Source organism: Schistocerca nitens, chromosome 4 (assembly GCF_023898315.1).
Source record: "Schistocerca nitens isolate TAMUIC-IGC-003100 chromosome 4, iqSchNite1.1, whole genome shotgun sequence".
Classification (NCBI taxonomy): domain Eukaryota; kingdom Metazoa; phylum Arthropoda; class Insecta; order Orthoptera; family Acrididae; genus Schistocerca; species Schistocerca nitens.
The window spans coordinates 958,889,847-958,914,019 of NC_064617.1; the positions used below are offsets into that span (position 1 = coordinate 958,889,847).

Below are 24,173 nucleotides of genomic sequence, written 5' to 3' on the forward strand. Positions count from 1 at the left end.
CACCTAAGTCAACAACGCACATGTAGTGCAAATATTTTAGACCTTCTAGCTACAAACAGTCCTGACCTTGCCGACGGTATCAGTATAGCGACAGGAATGAGTGATCGTGATGTCATTATAGTGACAGTGGGTACTAAAGCTAGCAAATCGGTCAAGAAGGTTAGGAGAGTATTTTTGCTCAAAGAGCAAATAAGCAGGTGCAAGCATCCCACTTTGACAATGAATGGACATCATGAAGTTCCAGTGTGATGCAAGTAGAGGAATTGTGGAAAAAATTAAAACAGATTGTGAACTCTGCTCAGGAGCAGTATGTACCGAGTCAATGGATTAAGACTGGGAAAGACCCACCCTGGTTTAATAACAAAATTCAGAAAATGCTGAGGAAGCAAAGATTGTTGCACTGATAGTAGTAGTAGTAGCAGCAGCAGCAACAACTTTATTCATCCGTAGATCTCTTTTTACAAGGATATAGGACATTTCAAAGTATTTACAAATTTAGACCAATTTAAAATAAGCTAATTCGTATACACATGTATTTACAGACTTCGAGTTAGAGACAATCATTAGATTTACTCCTGGTATACAATACTTTTTTTACAGATAACTTATTAAATAATGTATTGCCACACTTTTCACTCATATCTTACTATCAGTCACTGCACACAATATACCACTATACGCACATTGTTTCATGACACTTCACTCACTACACACGTGCGCACGCATAAACGCGCGCACACACACACACACACACACACACACACACACACACACACACTCGTGATCTCTGGGCCATTTTCTGTACCACAACTTCCCATTTGCCATCCTGAAAAAACTGAGTCAGCATTCCTCCATAATGAGTGAGTTGTTAAGCTCAGAAAGTGGAAGAGGTGTTAGTATTGTGCTATGCGTAGCTTGGGGATAAGTATTTCTAAAAAGGAAAAAAACATAAAGTGAAGGTGTTATGTGGAATGTTGGATGTTTTGTAATCATCATTATTATTATTATTATTATTATTTATTTGTATAACATTTTTTTATCAAACCCCTACTCCGTTTTATCTAAGTAATACATCAATGTATAAAATGTATTGCATAACAGGTACTTTTTAGCTGCCTTTTTAAATAAGCATATTTTTGCAATTTCTTTAATCTCTTGTGGTAATTTATTGTACAGTTTTATTCTGTGGTAGAAAATGCTGTTTTGAGTTTTATGTTTATTTTTTCTTGGTAAATGTAAGTTGAGTCTATGGTCATGGACAGAGCTGTTTGTGTAGTAATTACCAATGTTATTTTTGATGTGTACAACTGACTGGTAAATGTATTCACATGGAGCAGTTAAAATCCCCAGTGTTCTCAACAGATCTTTACAATGAGCTCGACTAGTATTTTTGGTTATTATTCTTAAGGCTCTTTCCTGGAGTTTGAAAATTGTGTTCATATTTTGTGCGTTTGTTCCCCAAAAAAGAATGCCATAGCTAAGAATTTGAGTGTAATATGAATAATATGTAACTAAAAGACATTGCATGTTACACACTGATGATAGGATTCTAAGGGCATAACATGCTGATGACATTCTGTTTGCATGTACCTTTGTGTGTTCACACAACTTCAGCTGAGAATCAATGTTCACTCCTAGAAATTTTGCATTTGTTATACTGCCTATAGAGGTGTCATCTACATTTAATTTAACATTGTCATTTTTACTCTTCAAACTGAAATTCGTGGCATCAGTTTTCTTTATATTCAATATCACTTTATTGCTTATTGACCAATCATAAACTTCCTTGAGAGTTTCATTTGCTGTCTCAGCAAGGAGTTCTCTTGTTTCCTCAGGGACTATAATATTGCTGTCATCAGCAAAGAGAATTTTTTCACCATGAGTAACATTACTGGGAAAGTCAATGATGTATATCAGGAATAGTATTGGTCCTAATATGCTACCTTGCGGATCCCCTATATTAATGTACACTCCTGGAAATTGAAATAAGAACACCGTGAATTCATTGTCCCAGGAAGGGGAAACTTTATTGACACATTCCTGGGGTCAGATACATCACATGATCACACTGACAGAACCACAGGCACATAGACACAGGCAACAGAGCATGCACAATGTCGGCACTAGTACAGTGTATATCCACCTTTCGCAGCAATGCAGGCTGCTATTCTCCCATGGAGACGATCGTAGAGATGCTGGATGTAGTCCTGTGGAACGGCTTGCCATGCCATTTCCACCTGGCGCCTCAGTTGGACCAGCGTTCGTGCTGGACGTGCAGACCGCGTGAGACGACGCTTCATCCAGTCCCAAACATGCTCAATGGGGGACAGATCCGGAGATCTTGCTGGCCAGGGTAGTTGACTTACACCTTCTAGAGCACGTTGGGTGGCATGGGATACATGCGGACGTGCATTGTCCTGTTGGAACAGCAAGTTCCCTTGCCGGTCTAGGAATGGTAGAACGATGGGTTCGATGACGGTTTGGATGTACCGTGCACTATTCAGTGTCCCCTCGACGATCACCAGTGGTGTACGGCCAGTGTAGGAGATCGCTCCCCACACCATGATGCCGGGTGTTGGCCCTGTGTGTCTCGGTCGTATGCAGTCCTGATTGTGGCGCTCACCTGCACGGCGCCAAACACGCATACGACCATCATTGGCACCAAGGCAGAAGCGACTCTCATCGCTGAAGACGACACGTCTCCATTCGTCCCTCCATTCACGCCTGTCGCGACACCACTGGAGGCGGGCTGCACGATGTTGGGGCGTGAGCGGAAGACGGCCTAACGGTGTGCGGGACCGTAGCCCAGCTTCATGGAGACGGTTGCGAATGGTCCTCGCCGATACCCCAGGAACAACAGTGTCCCTAATTTGCTGGGAAGGGGGGGTGCGGTCCCCTACGGCACTGCGTAGGATGCTACGGTCTTGGCATGCATCCGTGCGTCGCTGCGGTCCGGTCCCAGGTCGACGGGCACGTGCACCTTCCGCCGACCACTGGCGACAACATCGATGTACTGTGGAGACCTCACGCCCCACGTGTTGAGCAATTCGGCGGTACGTCCACCCGGCCTCCCGCATGCCCACTATATGCCCTCGCTCAAAGTCCGTCAACTGCACATACGGTTCACGTCCACGCTGTCGCGGCATGCTACCAGTGTTAAAGACTGCGATGGAGCTCCGTATGCCACGGCAAACTGGCTGACACTGACGGCGGCGGTGCACAAATGCTGCGCAGCTAGCGCCATTCGACGGCCAACACCGCGGGTCCTGGTGTGTCCGCTGTGCCGTGCGTGTGATCATTGCTTGTACAGCCCTCTCGCAGTGTCCGGAGCAAGTATGGTGGGTCTGACACACCGGTGTCAATGTGTTCTTTTTTCCATTTCCAGGAGTGTATTTTGGTTCTGATAAGTGTTTTACTAAATGTTTAGATCTATTTGAAGTATGTGTTATCTCTACTGTTTGTACCCTATCTGCTAGGTATGATTGAAACCAGTCATTAGCTACCCCTCTTATTCGTAATGCTTCTAATTTATTTAATAGAATCTTGTGGTCAACTGTATCAAAGGCCTTAGAAAGATCTAAAAGTATGCCTGTGACACACTCATCTTTATCAAGAGCATCAAGTACAACTTTTGTGAATTCTGCTGTGGCTGACTCCGTATTTTTGCCACTTTGGAAACTGAACTGTGATTCGCTTAAAATATTGTATTTATTCAGTTAATTTGTTAATCTGTCTTTCATAGTTGCTTCTGTTATTTTTGAGAATGGTGACAGCAGGGAAATGGGCCGGTAATTTTCTATGTCTTTTGCATTACCTTTCTTAAGCAAAGGTACAACTCTTGCCTGGTTTAACTGCTCTGGAAATGTCCCCTATGTGAAGGATTAATTTATTATATTTGTTAAGGGGGCTTGTATAATCCTTATGCATTGATTCAGTACACACAGTACTTCATCTAAGCCTACTGACTTTTTACTTTTTAGATTTTGAACATTTTTATTGACTTCATTCTCTGTGGTTGGAAGTAACATCATTGTATTTAGTGCAACATTATTTTATATTTGTTTTGGGGAATTTTTGCTGTAACTTCTCTGCAATACTTGAAAAATGCTCGTTTACATAGTTTGCTAAGTGTTGTGGATCATTTATTACCTTATCCCCCTCCCCCTTAGCAGTATGTTATTCTGTGTTTGTTTGCCTCTCCCCGTTTCCTTTTGTATAACGTACCAGACTGCTTTGCTTTTATTGTCTGCATTATATATTATTTTGTCATTAAATGACTTTTTTGCAGCAATCGGCACCTTCCTATAAATCTTTTTGGATCTATGATAGAAATTTAAGAATTGTGGATCATTACGAATCTTTTTCATGGAACTGAAGTGTTTAAGTGTTTGGGAGGACTTCTTAATACCTGCTGTTATCCATCTGTTTTTGTGAGATTTTGATACAGACATGCATACTTTTGGAAATGCCTTTTCAAAGTTCAATTTAAACAATGTGGAGAATTTAGAGATTTTCATATTCTCATTGATTTCCTTATACACTTCATCCAAGCTTTGTTATTCTAGTTATTTTGAAAAATCTTTTATTTTCATTTCTGATAGATGTCGTTTGAAGGCTTGTAGTTTAGGGAATGATTCAATGCCTGATTTTACTTTTGTTATTTGACAGAGATGGTCTGATAGTCAGAGATCTTTTACAGCTACATCATATTTTTGCCTGTCCATATTTGTGGCCACATGGTCAATTACTGATGCAGTCATTGTAGTAACCCTTGTTGCACTATTGACCAGTAGGAACATGACAAAACTTTGAAGGATGTTCATGAAGGTGCTGCTGGATTCATTTATGATATTAGTGTTGATGTTAATGTCCCCACACAGAATTATGTTGACCTTTGTACTTGAGACTTTAACTAAAACTTCTGTTAATTTATTGCAAAAAGTGTCCACACTACCACTGGGAGATCTATACACACACAAAATGATTAATTTCTTGGTGATATCAAGCCCTGTTAATTCAATAGCTGATATTTCAAAGTGTTTGTCTTCACTTACTGAACTGAGGTCATGTCTTGATTTGAACTGTGTTCCTTTTCTGAAATAAATGCATGGTCCTCCACCCCTTGAAGTAGTTCTGCAGTAAGAGTTTGCCCTTTCATATAATGATAATACTATATGTTGGATTTCTGTGTCTCTACACCAGTGCTCAGTAATACAAACTACTGTGCAGTGCAAAGAATGGAGCTCAACTTCTAATAGTTGTATTTTATTTTTTATTGATTGCATGTTTTGAGGGAGGATTGTTAACTCTGTTGTGAAATGTCCCATGTTACTCTTTCCAATGGTTTGTTTTTCTTTGTGGCATCTGGTATGTGTGATATCTGAAGTGTTAAAATCTGTCTTGTGAGTGATTGTTTCAGTATTTTTTAAACTACTGGAGATACTCTTTAAGTAGGGGAACCTGTTGTCTGGATTTATCCCAAAAAAGACCTACTTTACCTACATATGACAACAGGTCCTGTCCTGTAACTGAGGGCCTACACCTCGCCCATGGCTACTACCTAGCAGCAGCACTTTCTTCTTCCTAACACTTCGTACACTCCTAGCTTCTTGGCCGTGGTTGAAGTGTGCTGCACATTTCCTGCTTCTCGTTCTACTTGAAGCTCTTCTGCACTTAACTCTGGCAGTGGTAGATACCTGTTTTTGGTGTTGATGATAAAACTGTCAGATCGCATTCTCTTTCTTCCTATCCTCTTACGAGCTGCCAGTTCCCAGCCACCTCCTCCCCCCTATTTCCCTTGATCCTTATGAATTCCTTCCTTGCTTCCTCAAACTGTGCCTGAAGAGTACAGATGTTCCTACTGCATATTACTTTGCAGTTCCAGGAGAGAGCCTCTTCTGTTCTCCCAACATTCTCCCCACTGCATCCCCCCCCCCCCCCCCCAGTGAAAATGTTCCCTACAAGATTGGCAACAAACTTTCACGAATCAGCTGTACCAGTCTTCCCTTCCTAGTCCTGTTTAGGTGTAGGCCATGCCTAGTGAAACCCCATCTGTTGATAGTCCCGACGGGCACCAGATAAACATGAGCAAAGTTGGCTATCCTCAGACCAATCCCTAACCCCACATTGATTTGCCTCACAGCTCCATCAAGGTGTGGTCCATAATGACGCCGGAACAGCTCAACAAAGTGTACGTTGGTGCCATGAGTCAGGAAAGCTATCTTGTCCAGGTCACCACCTATATCATATTCTCCATCCGTGTCCAAACTGTTTCCTGCCCTACCCACTATCACTACATGGTCTTCTTTTGTAAAGTCCTTACATAAAGACCCTAGGTCCTCTATCACATGACTTAGCCCTGCATTTGGCTTGAAGATACTGGTGGTCTGGTATGCTGCCCCTAAACTGTCCTGTAACTGAGGGCCTACACCTCGCCCATGGCTACTACCTAGCAGCAGCACTTTCTTCTTCCTAACACTTCGTACACTCCTAGCTTCTTGGCCGTGGTTGAAGTGTGCTGCACATTTCCTGCTTCTCGTTCTACTTGAAGCTCTTCTGCACTTAACTCTGGCAGTGGTAGATACCTGTTTTTGGTGTTGATGATAAAACTGTCAGATCGCATTCTCTTTCTTCCTATCCTCTTACGAGCTGCCAGTTCCCAGCCACCTCCTCCCCCCTATTTCCCTTGATCCTTATGAATTCCTTCCTTGCTTCCTCAAACTGTGCCTGAAGAGTACAGATGTTCCTACTGCATATTACTTTGCAGTTCCAGGAGAGAGCCTCTTCTGTTCTCCCAACATTCTCCCCACTGCATCCCCCCCCCCCCCCCCCCCCAGTGAAAATGTTCCCTACAAGATTGGCAACAAATCCCTCTACTCACTACTCTATAACAGCTCCCACATTTCTCACTCATTATCAGTTTGGAAGGAATAATTAAGTTTAAAGAATGTTTTAAATTTGTCAAGGAAGCAAGATTGTCTGTGTGTAAACAAAAAACGACACAAAGGCCTTATGTGCGGTGGTTGTTGTTTTTGTACTGTTTTAGAGATACGATGACAGAAGAATGAATCCATAATTACTTTGCTTTTAGACAATTTATGTTATCAGCAGTATTTGGTCAAGTTTTTAAATGTTTATAACTCGGAAAATTTAGGCCTAGATCACACATATCTAACTAGTAAACAATACGAAATGTGTTAGTTAAATACAATTTAGAAACTTTTAATTACACTTTTATTGCAACAGTAGACACTGATGAAACTTTTAGCTGTCTTTTTTTAAACAAATTTTACGCTATCAAGAAAACCTGAATAGAATTTTTTGTGTTTATGTCACGCAAAATTTCGGATTATGTTGCGATTATCGAGACTTCAACTAAAGAACAAGTTTTTTCAAGAACAAGCTCTGCTGGGATGCTAATATTCAGTTGTGTGACAAGAACGGACACTACAGCAAGCATACAAAACTCTCTGCCATGCACCGTACAATGTCTTGTGGAGCATGTATGCAGATGCAGATTTTCAAAGTTTAAATCAAGGAATTGGTTAGCAACCATTTATTAAAGTCAAAGAAAATTTCAGTAACTACTCTTTCTAAAACTATACTGGATTTGCTATTTATTCCGATGTTTGTATCACCTGCAGACAAAACAATCCTGGCTTCTGGTAACGTTATGGGGGAAAAGTGATACAGGGTGCATTTGTGCTGCTACCTCACTGCTCTCTTCTCACCACCATGGCCGAGCAGTGATGAAACAAAGCCACTGAGTCTTACTGGACCATTTAACCTGCACCATCACTGCTTCCCCTGTTGCTTGCTCCGATCCTCGCCAGATGATTATCTCTGTCTTGTTTGTTTTTTGTACCCTGACCATCACCATATCTCCTGAGACTTGAATCTTGATTGGCTGCTTCAAGGTCACTGAAACAGTGCCATGTAACAGTTGCAGGGTAATTACTCCTGGCGAGGAGCGAGGGTGCAACATAAAAGTACCTTAATATTCTAATTTTACTCGGGTGCCGATGACCTCGCGGCCTAGTACTCTAAACCACTAATCATTATCATCGTTTCATCTAATTTAGTTAAAAGGATGTTGTGATTTACAAAGTAAATTGCCCTTGACAGGCCACAGAATATACAAATAGTGTGTAACTTGTTATGTAATGAATTAAATAAGTTCTCACTGCATACATTATAAGGCTCCTCAATATCAGAACCCTAGAGGTCTGAACTGTGACTTTGGTAACATATTATTTCCAGTGATATTATTAATAAACCAATTGTATATTTCCCTTCACTAAAATTTTCGCCAGCAAAAGTAAAATTTGCCAGCATATCTTTATCTCCTCCTTTAGACAAAGGCTTAACTTCAGTTTTACTTGAATCATATTGTTTACCAGACTTACTTACAAGGTCTGGGCACAAATGTGGAAACACCACAAAATATGCATGCTTGAACATAAATGTTGATGCTAGCCAAGCCTGCAGCAGGTCGCACTGTTGTATTTAACCACAAATGGCACTTTCACAATGTCATCAATACGTTGCAAGTGTCTGTTCGGTCCAAATAGTATTCTGTGTGGTTGTGAGAGCATTGTATCAAAGCTAAGTGAATTCAAATGTGGGCAAATTGATGGTGCCTGTATGGTGGGTGCTTACATAACCAAGGGAGTTGAAGTGTTTGGTGTTTCAAGAGGCACCTATCAAAGATTTATACCACATACCGGGAAAGTGGAAAAACATCATCTGCACAGTTACAACCCGGATGAAAGTTTGTGTGGATTGATTGTGGTGGACAGTTATTGAAGAGTATTGTGACAGAAAATAAAGGGGACAACAGTTGCAAAAGTCACTGCAGACCTGAATGTGACATTCACTAATCCTGTCAGTACCAGAGCAGCATAAAGAGAGTTCCACAAGCAGGGAATTACAGGGTGCGCTGGAATTCCAAAACCACCCATGAATGTTGCAAATGTTCATAATTGGAGAACTGGAAAACATGGTGCCAAAGCCATAAAACCTGGACTATGGAGCAGTGGAAGAATTTACATTCTAAGACTGAAATATGACAGGTGTTTGGTGATGGTTTGGGCAGCTGTACCATAGCATTCTGTGGGCCAAATGGTTACTCTGTAACGTCACATTATTCCCAATGTGACCATTTTAAGCTGATCGGGTGCATCCCATGGTTCAATGTTTGTTTCCCAGTTGTGATGCTGTGTTCCAAGATGACCAGTATCCGTGTTCACACAGCTCCCATTGTCCAGGGCTAGTTTTTTGAGCATGATAATGAATTGTCACATCTCTTCTGGCCACAACAATCTCAATATTATTGAGATCTCAATATTATTGAGATCTCAATATTATTGAGATCTCAATATTATTGAGTCTTTGTGGTTTGCTTCGGAGAGAAGGGTGCATGATAACTATTGAGGCTTTTATGTCTATCATATTGATGTCATCATCATTACACTATTGGTGCAGTAATGTGCTGTTTACTGTTGCCAAATAATATAGTCAATTTGTCAACCAGCAACATTTTATTGCCACAAGCACTGACTGGACTCTGGCAAGGCACTGAAATCTTTGCAAATTAAGACACTTAGGTTTACCAGCGACAGTTGAAGTTACACAGTTCCTCCAATGCTTCAAAAGTAGCTCATGCATTGTCATATGGAAACAAAGATAGAACATTCACTACAATATGAGCTTGAATTAAAAAAATATTGTTTTACCATTCATGCCAGTTTGCACATTTTGAACCATAGAGTATCCTGACTGTTTGCAAGTATCAGATCAGTATTGATCACACTCTGTACCACTCCGATACATTTTGGACTACAGTGAAGTTTCCTCTAACACATCTTGTAGGAGACGGACAAATTATGTTATTTTAGGAGCAAGACAAACATTACTTTCATAGGTAAATGTAATCTTCAGTAAAACATTTACAATCATAGTAACTGTCTCTTTTTTTAATTTCTTTTACATCCTTGAGAATTGTTATAAATCTTCAACTTGATATCACTCATCCTCTGTTTTGTATAGGGTGAGATGGCCTAGAAATGAGCACTTTCAACTTTTTTGATGTCGAGCAATACCTTAATTTGATAAAGTGGCACCATTATAGCAAGCCATGGGATTCTTTTTCCGTTGTTCGTGCCCTCCCCCTTTTCCAAACACATCACACACCCCATTCCACTTACTTTACTCTGCTCACTATTTGAGCATTTGATGATGTGATGTGATTGGAAAATAAATTCAATTTACAAAGTGACTATCTCTGTGGTATAAGTGTTACTAGTTAACACAGAAAAATAAAATATTCTGATTTTGTTTCCAGTTGTATGAAAGACTTCTAAATGAAGAAGCAGCTAACAGACAAAATCCTAAAAGACATCAGATGTATTCCAGGTTAGAAAAAACCATTAAGGATTCTGTGGACAGAGGCATGTAACTAATTTATATTTTTTATTTTTATGTGTGTATTTCATTGTAGTTGTGTCAAATTGAATGTATTAATAAGAGCAGATCAGTTTCCTTGTGACTTCATATTTTGATGTACATATGTAATTTTTTAAGTTCGTGCAATAGAGACTGATATACTTTTGTGTAACTACACTCCTGGAAATGGAAAAAAGAACACATTGACACCGGTGTGTCAGACCCACCGTACTTGCTCCGGACACTGCGAGAGGGCTGTACAAGCAATGATCACACGCACGGCACAGCGGACACACCAGGAACCGCGGTGTTGGCCGTCGAATGGCGCTAGCTGCGCAGCATTTGTGCACCGCCGCCGTCAGTGTCAGCCAGTTTGCCGTGGCATACGGAGCTCCATCGCAGTCTTTAACACTGGTAGCATGCCGCGACAGCATGGACGTGAACCGTATGTGCAGTTGACGGACTTTGAGCGAGGGCGTATAGTGGGCATGCGGGAGGCCGGGTGGACGTACCGCCGAATTGCTCAACACGTGGGGCGTGAGGTCTCCACAGTACATCGATGTTGTCGCCAGTGGTCGGAGGAAGGTGCACGTGCCCGTCGACCTGGGACCGGACCGCAGCGACGCACGGATGCACGCCAAGACCGTAGGATCCTACGCAGTGCCGTAGGGGACCGCACCGCCACTTCCCAGCAAATTAGGGACACTGTTGCTCCTGGGGTATCGGCGAGGACCATTCGCAACCGTCTCCATGAAGCTGGGCTACGGTCCCGCACACCGTTAGGCCGTCTTCCGCTCACGCCCCAACATCGTGCAGCCCGCCTCCAGTGGTGTCGCGACAGGCGTGAATGGAGGGACGAATGGAGACGTGTCATCTTCAGCGATGAGAGTCGCTTCTGCCTTGGTGCCAATGATGGTCGTATGCGTGTTTGGCGCCGTGCAGGTGAGCGCCACAATCAGGACTGCATACGACCGAGGCACACAGGGCCAACACCCGGCATCATGGTGTGGGGAGCGATCTCCTACACTGGCCGTACACCACTGGTGATCGTCGAGGGGACACTGAATAGTGCACGGTACATCCAAACCGTCATCGAACCCATCGTTCTACCATTCCTAGACCGGCAAGGGAACTTGCTGTTCCAACAGGACAATGCACGTCCGCATGTATCCCGTGCCACCCAACGTGCTCTAGAAGGTGTAGGTCAACTACCCTGGCCAGCAAGATCTCCGGATCTGTCCCCCATTGAGCATGTTTGGGACTGGATGAAGCGTCGTCTCACGCGGTCTGCACGTCCAGCACGAACGCTGGTCCAACTGAGGCGCCAGGTGGAAATGGCATGGCAAGCCGTTCCACAGGACTACATCCAGCATCTCTACGATCGTCTCCATGGGAGAATAGCAGCCTGCATTGCTGCGAAAGGTGGATATACACTACACTAGTGCTGACATTGTGCATGCTCTGTTGCCTGTGTCTATGTGCCTGTGGTTCTGTCAGTGTGATCATGTGATGTATCTGACCCCAGGAATGTGTCAATAAAGTTTCCCCTTCCTGGGACAATGAATTCACGGTGTTCTTATTTCAATTTCCAGGAGTGTATTTATGATGCAGAAGGCTTGAATATAACTGTGTATTTCATTTTGTACATTAAGTGTTAATTTAATCTGGAAGATGAATAAGTCCTATATATATTATTCTGATTCACAACATGGTCTTTTTTTCCTCATCCTCCCTCTTCATCATCACCACCACCACCACCACCAGCCCACTGACAGGTCTGATATGGCCCAGCATGATTTTCCCTCTTGTGCCAACCACTTCATATCAGAGTAGCACTTGCACCAAACATTCTTCATTATTTATTGCGTATTTTCCAGTCTCTGTCTTACTGAACAGTCTTTAACCTCTACAGCTTCCTGTAATACAATGTAAGTTATTTCCTGATGTCTTAACACTTCCGTCGTATCATCCTGTTCCTTCTTTTTGTCGTAGTTTTCCACACCGATTCTGTGGAGAACCTCCTTATTTCCTATCTTGTCAGTCCACCCAGTTTTCAGCATCCTACTATAATATCATGCCTCAAACACTTCCACCTAACTTTCAACAGTCTTCTAAAATATCACATCTCAAATGCTTCGCTTATCTTGCTCTTCAGTTTCCCACAGTCCATGATTCACTTCCATACAATGCTGTACTCAAAACATACATTCTCAGAAATTACTTCCTCAAATTAAGGCTGGTGTTTTACATTAGTAGACTTCTTTTGACCCAGAACGTCCTCTTTTTCCAGCGCTAGTTGCTTTTTATCACCTCCATGCTTCGTCCTTGATGCTTTATTTTGCTCCCAAGGTAGCAGAATTTCTTCTTTTATTCTATTTCATGGTTTCCAGTTTTGATGGTAAGTTTATCACAATCTCATACAAGGTAGCCCTCATTACTTTTGTCTTCCATCAATTTATCCTCAATCCATATTCTGTGCTCAGTAGACTGTTCATTCTATTCAGTATGTTCTTTAATTCTTCCTCAATTTCTCTGAGGATAGCAGTGTTATCGGAGAATCTTATTGTTGACATTCATTCGCCCTGAATTTTAACTCCACTCCTAAACCTTTCCTTTATTTTTGTCATTGTTTCTTTGATGCACAGATTGAACGTTAAGGGTGAAAGACTACATCGCTGTCTTACACCCTTTTTAATCCAAGTACTTTGTTCTTGATCTTTCATTCTTATTGCTCCTTCTTGATTTATATACATATTGTAGACCTCTCATCTTTCCCTATAACTCACAACTATTTTCATAACAATTTTTAACATCTTGCATAATTTTACATTGTTGAACACTTTTTCTGGGTCGATGGATCCAATGAGGCGTCTTGAGAAAGATCACATCTGCTTTCATTATCAAATGCAACATCAGAACTGCCTCTTTGGTGCCTTTAACATTCCTAAAACCACACTGATCAACACCTAAGAGCTCTTCAGTTTTCTTTTCCATTGCTTTGTATATTGTTTTTGTCAGCAACATGAGTGCTTGAACTGTTAGGCTGATTATGCAATAATTCTTACCTGGCCTTAGTATCTGCAGAATTGTATGGATGATATTTTTGCAAAAGTCCAATGGTACGTTCCACTCTCACAGATTCTATACAACAACTTGAATAATCATTTAGTTGCCATTCCCCCCCCCCCCTCCCCCACCCCCAGTGATAGTAGAAATTCCAGAGGAATGTTATCTATGCTTTCTGCCTTATTTTATTTCAAGTCTTCCAAAGCTCTGTTGAACTGTGACTGTAATATTAGTTCCCCTATATCTTCCGTGTCACCTCCCATTACCTCTTCTATCAAGTCTGAAGACTGTTCCTCCCCCTCATAGTGATGTTCAGAGTATTCTTTCCACCTATCTACCCTCTCCTCTGTGTTTAACAACAGAATTCCTTCTGTGATCTTCGCACTATTAAGGAAAGCAAGAAAGCGTACTGGGTTCCCTTCATCAGCTCGTTCAACACTTTTACTCTGTCCTCTCTCGTTTGGGGTGGCCTGCACCGTATTTCCGGAACTACCGCCCACTCCCCGATCCCTGGTCTGACTGTGGCAGGAAACATCATAGTCGACCCTGTCGATGTTTCCAACGCTTTGGGCCGGTACTTTGCTGAGGTTTCAGGCTCCACCCACTACCATCCTGCCCTCTTTCCTCGTGCGATTTCTTTCCTCTCATTGAATCGAGAATGCTAGAATACTCCTTTTACTATGAGGGAGCTTTCCTCATCCAGGTCTTCTGCTTCTGGGGCCCAATACAGTCAACATCCTCATGCTGCAGAAACTTCCTCCTGTGGGAAAACGCTTTCTCCTTGATACCTACAACCATATTTGGACTGACGGTGTATTTCCCACACTTTGACGTGAAGCTATTATTGTTCCCCACCTAAGCCTGGTAAAGATAAATCTTTTACTTCCAACTATCATCCAATTTCCCTTACCAGCACCGTTTGTAAGGTGATGGAATACATGATCAATGGTCGATTATTGTGGTGGCTGGAGTTATACCATCTTCTCACTAATGGTAAGTGTGGGTTCCGAACGCACTGTTCAGCGGTTGATCATCTCGTCACCCTGTCGATGTTCATCATGAATAATTTTCTGCAGAAGCGACAAAAAGTGGCCGGCCTTTTTGATGTGGACAAAGCCTACGATATCTGTTGGCAGACATTCTACGTACTATGCACACATGGGGCCTTCGCGGTCTTCTTCCCACTTTCATCCAGGAATTTTTAACAGACCGAGTTTTCCAGGTATGTGTGGGTTCCTCCTTATCCCACACCTTTTCACAGGAGAACGGGGTGCCTCAGGGCTCCGTAGTGAGTGTCATCCTCTTCGCCATAGCCATCAACCCAATTATGGACTGCCTTCCAGCTGGCATTTCGGGCTCTCTTTTTGTTGACAACTTTGCTATTTATTGCAGCTCCCAGCAGATGTGTCTCCTGCAACACTGTCTTCAGCATTGTCTGGATCGTCTCTGTTCGTGGAGTGTCACAAATGGTTTACACTTTTCTGCTACCAAATCCATTTGTGTCAAACTTCTAACAGTACAAGGCATTTCTTCCACCATACTTGTGATTGGGCCAAAATGCTCTCCCATTCGTGGATGCAACGAAGTTCTTAGAGCTTACGTTCGATAGGAAACTCAGTTGGTCTCCCCACGTGTCCTACCCGGCTGCACTCTGCACCCGGTCCCTCAATGTCCTTCGTGTATTGAGTGGTACCTCTTGGGGTCTGACTGGACTGTCCTCTGCCTCTATCTATCTCTTGTACGCCCCAAGCTGAATTGTCTACTCCTCTGCACAGTGGTCCATCTTATGCTGTCTAAATTCAATACACCATTTGGGGATCCGTCTCGCCACTGGTGCCTTCCATACTAGCGAAGTTCAGAGTCTCTACACAGAAACCGGTGAACTACGACTGTCATACTGGCGCGACATCTTACTCAGTAGGTATGCATGTCGGCATTCTTCCATGCCAGGCCACCCTTTTCTTGATGACATCCTTGACTGCCAATACGAGATGTACGTTTCTTCTCTGTGGCCTCCCAGCATCTGCTTTCGTCAACTGCTTCAGCAGCAGCAGTTCACACTTCCTGTCACTTTCCGAATGGGTGAAAGCCCTTCACCACCTTGGCTTCAGGCACAGGTTTGTGTTCATTTTGACCTCAGCTTGTTCCTGAAGGATTTGACTCCCGAGTTGACCTAACACTGCAAATTTCTCGAACTTCGCTCACAACTTGCCGATAGCATATTTTTGTAAACTGATGGTTCCAAGTCCGCCCACAGTGTTGGCTGTGCTTTTGTCGTCGGGGATGATAAGTTTCAATACCGGCTTTTCGACCAGTGCACACTTTTTACCGCAGGGCTTTATGCCCTCTATCATGCTGTTCACTACATCCGGAGGCACCAGCTCACTCACTGTGTGATAAGCTCTGACTCCCTCAGTGCCCTTCAACGTCTGAATGATCCAGATCCAGTCCACCCCATCATTTGACAGATCCAGAACTGCCTCCATTTGTTCATCGATGGGGGAGCCCAAGTGATGTTCATGTGGGTTCCTGGCCATGTTGGTGTGCCTGGGAATGATGCTGCAGCCAAGGCCGCAGTCCATCTCAGTCTTCTATTCCCTTGCAAGATATTCGTACTTTTCTCTATCATCGTATTACATCACTTTGGCGTGATGATTGGTGCTCCCTTCATGGGAACAAACTCAGAGAAGTCAAACCTCTCCCCACAGCCTGGTCGACTTCCTCCCATCGTCTCACCGTGAGGAAGTAATGTTAGCTCGTTTGCGAATAGGGCACTGATGCTTCAGTCACTGCCACTTGTTGAATAGTAACCCTGCACCCAGCTGTCCTTACTGTAGCCAGCCATGAACAGGCTTTTTGCCCTCAGGCATTTCCTGATTCTCTGCCCCTATTTTAGCCACTTATGTCTCAGGGCTGCCACCCGCTTTGACATTTTAGCGGATGACGTGAGAGCTGTGGCTCGCGTTTTAAGTTTTTTTAAAAGCAGTAATATGACAAAGAGATTTGATTTCTACCTGGTGACTCCACTGTCTTGTCGCTGTCTTTTAGATACTCTTTCTTAATGTCTTGCCTCGGGTACCACGCGCCGCGGAATTTGAATCCGCGCCAGACGTCATGGACGTCGAAGACCCTAGAGGTCTCTGCACCATTGCGCCGTAAGCTGTGGCGGCGTGCACCTCCTGGCCCGCTTTTAGTGCTTTTAGTGTGAGGGCGCCACAGTGGAACACGTGGTTCCAGCAGCCAATAGTGGCGCCCCCAATAGAGTACTTAAGCGCCTGCCTCTCGCTCAGCCAGTCAGTCTAATCTCGCGTACGTCTGTGGACACATCGCCTCGTGTTAGACAGCTTACTTACTTGTTCTGTACGAGTGGACGTGTTTGTTAGGTTTCCTGTGACTCCATTGTTCAAACTTGTTGTTGTTTGTTCTGTCGTTCGTTGGTCGTGTCCGTCCTCTCCCGTTGTGTTGTTGTTCGCGGGCCTCTCCGCGGGTCCCGCCGCGCTTTCCGTCATTTCAGTCCCGCGACCATCCCGGTCGCAGTTACAACATTGCCATTTTAGATTTGTTTTTTCTTCCTTTCTGTATTGGACCTCGAAAAGGCTTTTTGCCCTCGCAGTCCCAGCATTCTATGGTTCTGTACTGGGCGTTATGACCTTAGATGTTTTGCGCGCTAAAACGCCACTAAAAAAAAAAGTAAAAAAAAAATCGCACAGCCGACCAAATCCGCTGTGGCAGAGCACTGCATCTCACATGGACATGACATGAACTGCATGGCACAAAGGTGTTACAGCAGTTGAACACCTTCTGGGATTGTCTCCTCAAAGAGGCATTGGAGATTCGGCTGCATGACGAATTAATAAATAAAGACAGTGGTTTCTAGTTTAAAAAAAGCCTGGGATCCAGCTCTGAGTATGATTAAAACACAATGACAGTCTACATGGAAATCCGCTCCTGTCAGGACACCTGAAGAAGAAGAAGAAGGAGCAGAAGCAGAAGCAGCAACATTGTCACCACGACGGCAGAGTTCTGCAAGTGGCCGCAGCCGGGGAAGCACTACGGCCCATAATCTGTCGTGGGACACCGCATTTCCCCCACCACCCAGTGCCGCCCTTCCCCCACCACCAGCTGCGGACCACTCGGAACTGCCCAGACGGAGGCTGCGGGAGAGGGGTGGAGATTATATAAAGTCGGCATCCATCAGAGATCAATCAGACACCGAGAATGCCTGAAGATGGCAAGAAGTCGGCTTGCCGAAATATCGGGCCTTTTGGACGACGCTACCTGGCTGAATACCTGAGAAATTTTCAAGAGTTCTGTATGCTGGGAAAACCTCAGATCACACACTTCTATTTTGATAGCACACTGAAAGAAGAAAAGGAGTTCATGTTTTATAACTTCCTTGCACTCTGTGGGGCATGCAAATTAGTTGGTTTCTTCCTGTTTTGCCAAAGCATTTATTAGAATTCACAAAAAAATCTTTATTTTACACTGTCCTTATTGTCCTGAATCAGTGGCAGTTTCCAAACTTCTTCATATCCTGTCCTCACTTTTGTCTTCTGCACTCTTGAGGTATGATATCCAGGGGAATAATGCCACCGCTTACCCTTGATGTGGCATGATGTCCATCTTTATCAAATGATTCTACCACAAAAATCCTCATTTATAAATAAAACCATGTTGGAATTACATTCTGAAAGTACCTTTAACTGAAATCTGAAAAAGCATGCCATGTGCTTCATTCCAAACCTTCTTTGCAACAACTCTCTGGAATTTCTTTATAGTTCACATCATCCCCAAAGTCGTCTACAACATCATATTCTGAAAAATCAGTGGCAAAATACTCTAAATCAAGATATGACTCTGATTAATTTCATGACAGAAACAGTGCACTCCAAAGATCCACAAAAAGAAAAAATACACGCACCTCCTTAAACGTGCTCGCACCGTCCAGTGATCTATACTTGCAATACAGTGTCTACTAAGAGTCACTGTTGTGTTTGAATCATTATAATACACACAGAATAAACATTAAGGTAATGGCCTGTGAAATCACGTTGCAGTGAACTTTCAGAAAGGCTGACCACATCTGTGTTTTTTTTCTGGATGATGATCTGAAAGTGTCAAATGTGAAATTTTATGTAAATTGTAGTTAGTAGGTTGTTCTTACCACAAGATATCACCAAACTTCTAAATGCTCAGCAGTAGATTGTACACAATGTATGGACTATTTCATAATTCATATAGTATATCACACTGCAGTTAGGAATTCTTATCACTGTTAAATTTCCTTTCTTTTTTTTTTTTCCTTTCAGTGAGTGAAAAGGATGATATAGTCATGACAGATGCACAGATCAACATCATAGATCCTATAACAATGACAGTGCTTGAGAATCCAGTTCGCAACCGTCTGTGTAATCATGTATATAGTAAGAAGAGCATCCAAAGTTTGTTGAAAAAACCCAAACAACTCAAGTAAGTGTGCTGCACAGCTCATTTATATTGTCACTAGAAGTACTTATTCTACAAGTGGATGAAATATTATTTCTGCTACTTCAAAATGAGTGGGTGCAATCCTTCATCTCTTCTATTCTGTGCTGATCTTTTTATTTGTGCATACCGATTACACCCAAGATTCTGCATAATCTATTTGCTTATTTTAATCCATTTCTGCTCTTGCAATGCTTTCTTCTTTCCTCTCTACGATTTGCTAATTCAGGTTTGTGGTTTCTGGAAGCTGCAGAAGATCTTCCACTAACTTAGCCCTTCTTCTGGTAATGCTTTTCCATAGACTGTAGGTCATCCTTATTCTTTCTAGCACATCTGTGTTTCTTACTGCATTGGTCCATTCAATTTTTAAAATAGCTATTGAAAGAAAGATCATTATTGTAGGAAATTATAAAAATTGTTGATTGAAGCAAAAACATGCCTTAATTGTGCCTTCCTGCAACATAATTTGTGTTCTTTACGGTAAGTAGCACTCTGTCTTTCCTACATTGTTGATATTCCTACCTGGAGTTTCGAATGTTGCATTTCTAATGATTACAAAGATAAGCATTTGCAGGTGTGTAATGTCATTATGAATTTATTTTCTCAGGTTTGTATGTTGTTACTAATTGTTTGACATATTTCAAATTCAGAGCAGTTCATAATACTTTTTGAAATCTGTGCATTATATTTACAACAGTTGACAATAAATTTACAGCAGTTACCAGTTTTAAACAGTTCACAAGAAATTTCCACCAGGAACTTCAGTATACATTTTTATTCTTTCTTCTCTTAGAGCATCACTATAATCCTTATTGGGGGCAACAGTGGTCATGATGCTTCGTAGCAATTTACCTTGCATTCTATCTTTCATCTGTTCACTTCTATCTTCATTTATTCCTGGAAAAATCTTTCAACAGTGTTGAGAAATGTAAGTTACTTGAAATGGCTAGGAAGTCTCAGAGACGTCTAAAAGTCTGCATGGGATTTTCAATTGTTTGTTGGGTAAGATTGATATGTATTGAGTTATTTTGTTACAGTTCACTCCAAAAAATTCTGCTTTGGAGAACAACTATTTGTAAGTCATCACACAAGGGAATGCCTGCAGCACACTAGTCAACCTTGGAATTCTTCATCATTGCGTAGTGGTTTTTGGGCTTGCAGGTCCGCTTTCCATTACTTCAATGCAAATGCAGGAAACGTGTCAGAATTTTGTATGTAATACCAGTATATAACAATACAGCTTGTCTCTTCTCCATTAACATAACTTTTTTAAGCATGTAGAAAAACTACTCAGCAGTATTTGGCTTCTCTGGTGTCTCACTATTCTTTTTGACAGAAAAACATTCAAGTCCACCCTCCAAATCCCACATCCAGCTGTCCTGACAATCATCTAGCTTGAATGATGAGTAGGCATAGTCACTTGGCAAGGATTGCATAAATTTGGAACACATTCTCATAGTTCTGGGATCCTCATGTTTATCACGTTCTCAGTAAATGTCATACATATCATTAGTTTTAACTTTCAAACTTGGTAGAGACCAAGATTCTCGGTCTTCAGCTTTAATTTTGATCCAGTTTGTGTTCATTTTATTGCCTCAAGATCATCATCTCTGTACATGAAAGCCTTCCTCCAACATCAGTTGAAGCTACTGCAGTTTTCTTCTGGAGATGTTATTTCTTTACCCATGTAACAGACTGGATGTAACTTGCCATCATCTGATGATTTTTGTAATAACACAGTTTTAAAGCTCTCTTTGCTTGCATCTTTGTGTTAATTCAGTCTTCTATCTTTTATGCTAGGTTTTTAAAACAGGATCTGAGGAAGAGATATATTTGTAGATCTTGAAGTTTTGCTTCTGCACTTCTTCAAATTTATGCTCCTGATTATCCCTCAGTTAATCACTTAGTTTTGTAATTGTAGAGTAATATAATATAAGCTTGTTAAAGGACCCTAGAAAACTTTGTATGGGTGTAGTAAATTTGTTCTGGAAAGTTTTGAAAGGCTTTTATCTTTTCAGAAGTAGGTTGAAGTTGCCCACACTGTATGACACACCCGAAAAACTCAACTGTTCTTGACAAGAATGTGTATTTTGCAAAATGAGTTTCAAAGCCGTATTTTGATGAACTTTATTTTGTCATTCCTTGATCCATACCTGGACATGGATGTCGACAAGTGTCTTTCTCTCCTGGTGACAATCATCTGCATCTGCTATATTTTCATTGCCCTACTTTCACAAAACTCTACATTGTGGCATCACCCATTTTCATATTTGTGGGTTGTAATCTACAGGATGATTATTATTAACATTTTAAAAAAAAACTCCAAAGTGATGTAGATGACACTGAGACATGTAATTTTAATATAAGATACATGGTGCCACAAATGTTGGGAGATACTGCAAAAGTGAATGACAAATGTTGAACCTGTGACATCAGCAGGTGACGTACCTCGTTGCGCATGCAGCAACTGGGCTTGTCGATCCTACTCTCGCTGGTAAGGGATAGTGCTACGCATCGCTCTGCTAGCTACTCTGCTTTTGCAAATGTAAACAGATTCATCATAGTCTTGTATTGCCACTACCATGAGCACTACACCCTAACAGAAGCAATGTGCATTACTTCCCCTACTGGCACGTAAGGATCAACAAGTCCAACTGCTGCACATGTGGAAAGGTATGTCATCTGGTGATGTCACATGTTCAGTATTCATCATCCACTATCGGAGTATTTCCCAACATTTATGGCCCCATGTGTCTTTCATTAAATTAATTGTTTCATCATCATCTACATTACTTCTGAGATTTTTAAATGGTTCTGGGGTTTAAATGTTAATAACTAACTAAGAATTGCACTGTATATTACTGTATATGCATGGCACCTGTTACATAGCCTAGTGGATATATCTGGAGCTGTAGCAGTTTCTTTTTATACACAATAATTCAGTTTAATTTTTTTTTCATGTAATGCAAAGAAGTGAATTGTACCTATGTATTTTTAGTTTTTTGTGACATTTTTAGTCCATCAGTACTCGGTCGATTGACACTTACCTGACTGTGATTGGGGAACAATGGTGGGTTCGTGGATCTCTGGGTAGTAGGCAAAGGTGGGTATCAACCACATGGCTCCCCCTTACTCCTCAAAAATAGGATTAAGGTATTACATACTGCTGATAGTTCACACGAGCCAGACTCTCCTTTAGGGGCTGTGGCTGATCGTCTGAGAAGGCCAGCCGAACACAGAGGATATGATTACTTGACATTAGGACCACCAAAATTAGGCGAGTTATGCAACCCCACAGGGAAATGGCTGGTAGGTCAGGAAAGAAGGGCAATGTCCACTCCGTTTGCTTGTCAGGGGCATCTCATCTGAGTTGTGGAGGGGGCTCTTTCGGCAGCGATTGAGCACACTGGCTGCATCCAGCTGAAAATCATAGCTCATGTTGGCACAGATGATGCCTGCTACCTGGTTACAGATGCCACTCTCACTTCCTGTAGCACACTGGCTGATTTGGTGAAGACTGCTAGCTGTGTTCACAGGGTGGAACCAGAACTAGTATCTTGAAACATTGTCCCCAGAATCAATCACAGTCCTCTAATTTGGAGCTGAGTGGAAGCATTAAACTGGAAGCTCCGATGATTCTGTGATGATCTTGGACACAGATTTCTCTATCTCCGCTATCGGGTGGAGAAATGTAGGACTCCACCCCACCGTTAATAGGTCACAAATGCACTACACACAGGAAGTATCTACTTGGGTCGCGGAGTACATGTGGTGTTCATGTGTGTGTTTTTTAGAATACAGACATCTCCCCACAAGCCTGATAAGATACTTCCTGATTACAGACAGGGTAGCATTCATCATAGTAGATCAGAGAAAGAAAATGTTTATATAGTATTAGTTAACTGCAGAAAATGTCCCAGAACTAGTCTCACTTATAAACATTAACAATGCACACATAATATTAAGGCAGAAATCTGGCTGAAATCAGATACTAATTTGTACAAGGAATGATATGAGAGTGTAGTAGAAACACGACTGAGGTTTGCACCTCTGCAGTGCTAGTTTTACAGTGTGGCTGCGGGCACCGATCAGATGGCGATTGGGGTATGGCTCACGCATAGCGCTGAGGCAGTGATAGTAGCATTTGCAAGTATTGGTAGCACTGCCTAGCAGCTGTCATCCAGGCCCATGCACCCGATGGCTTTTGAACTTGTTGGAGCTTCGTCATTGGGGGATGGCTAAAAAGATGAGCTAAACAAGTTTTTAATACCAGAATGAGATTTTCACTCTGCAGCGGAGTGTGTGCTGATATGAAACTTCCTGGCAGATTAAAACTGTGTGCCGGACTGAGACTCGAATTCGGGACCTTTGCCTTTCGCGGGCAAGTGCTCTATCAACTGAGCTACCCAAGCACGACTCACGCCCCGTACTCATAGCTCCAAGATGGCGTAAGGCAGTTGAGAGGGATGGAAATTATGTGGAGAAATGAAAATATTGTTCCTAAAGGATGTATCTACACACTGTAAAACTTTCAAACATGTAGAATAAAAGACGGATTTTTAAAAAAAGTGTGTATTTCTTTTGGAGTGACCCTCGTACATTAATTGTCCTATTTGTATGTTTGTGCTACATAACAGTGATGTTATTATAGGCTGACTACATCATGTGCCCTATGCTCTGAATCACTACTTTTACATGCGACACATCTTTCCGAAAGACGGAAACTGAATTTCTGAAAAAGTTTTTCGCTGTCGTGTTTACATGTCAAGGTCTGAAGCAGATTTGCTAGCCCAGTTAACTACGGCGCCTGGAAAACAGCAGATGTAATTTTTGATTTAGACAGCACAATCGCTATTTCTCTGTAGTTAGATGAGGTGCAAACAGCTTCAGTCTAATATTTCTACGTATCCTTCGCTGTACAAAAAGCCACTCCGTCAATACTAGCTGAAATTTTTAAAAACAAGACGAAACATGACAGCCCAAGCACGTTTCAATACCAGCTGTGTTTACATGCAGCGAAAATCGATTGAGGGACTGGAAAACCGGCAACCAGAAACGTATTTCCAGAATCGATTTTGAAGTGTTTACGTGACCACCCAGGAGAGGTATTGAGACATCGGCTTACAGAATCCGGTTTTGGGAGCCCCATGTAAACACATTGAATACCTGCTATCATCGGC

General features: G+C 42.2%; 1 protein-coding gene across 1 annotated transcript in view; it reads left to right on the plus strand.

Moving 5' to 3' along the window:
* LOC126253636 (E3 SUMO-protein ligase NSE2-like) overlaps positions 1 to 24,173 on the plus strand; it is a 67,872-nt gene that overhangs the window by 36,890 nt on the left and 6,809 nt on the right. The window contains exons 3-4 of the mRNA XM_049955122.1: positions 10,343 to 10,452; positions 18,823 to 18,978. Coding sequence (XP_049811079.1) covers positions 10,343 to 10,452; positions 18,823 to 18,978 — 266 coding nt within the window. The remainder of the gene's footprint in view (positions 1 to 10,342; positions 10,453 to 18,822; positions 18,979 to 24,173) is intronic.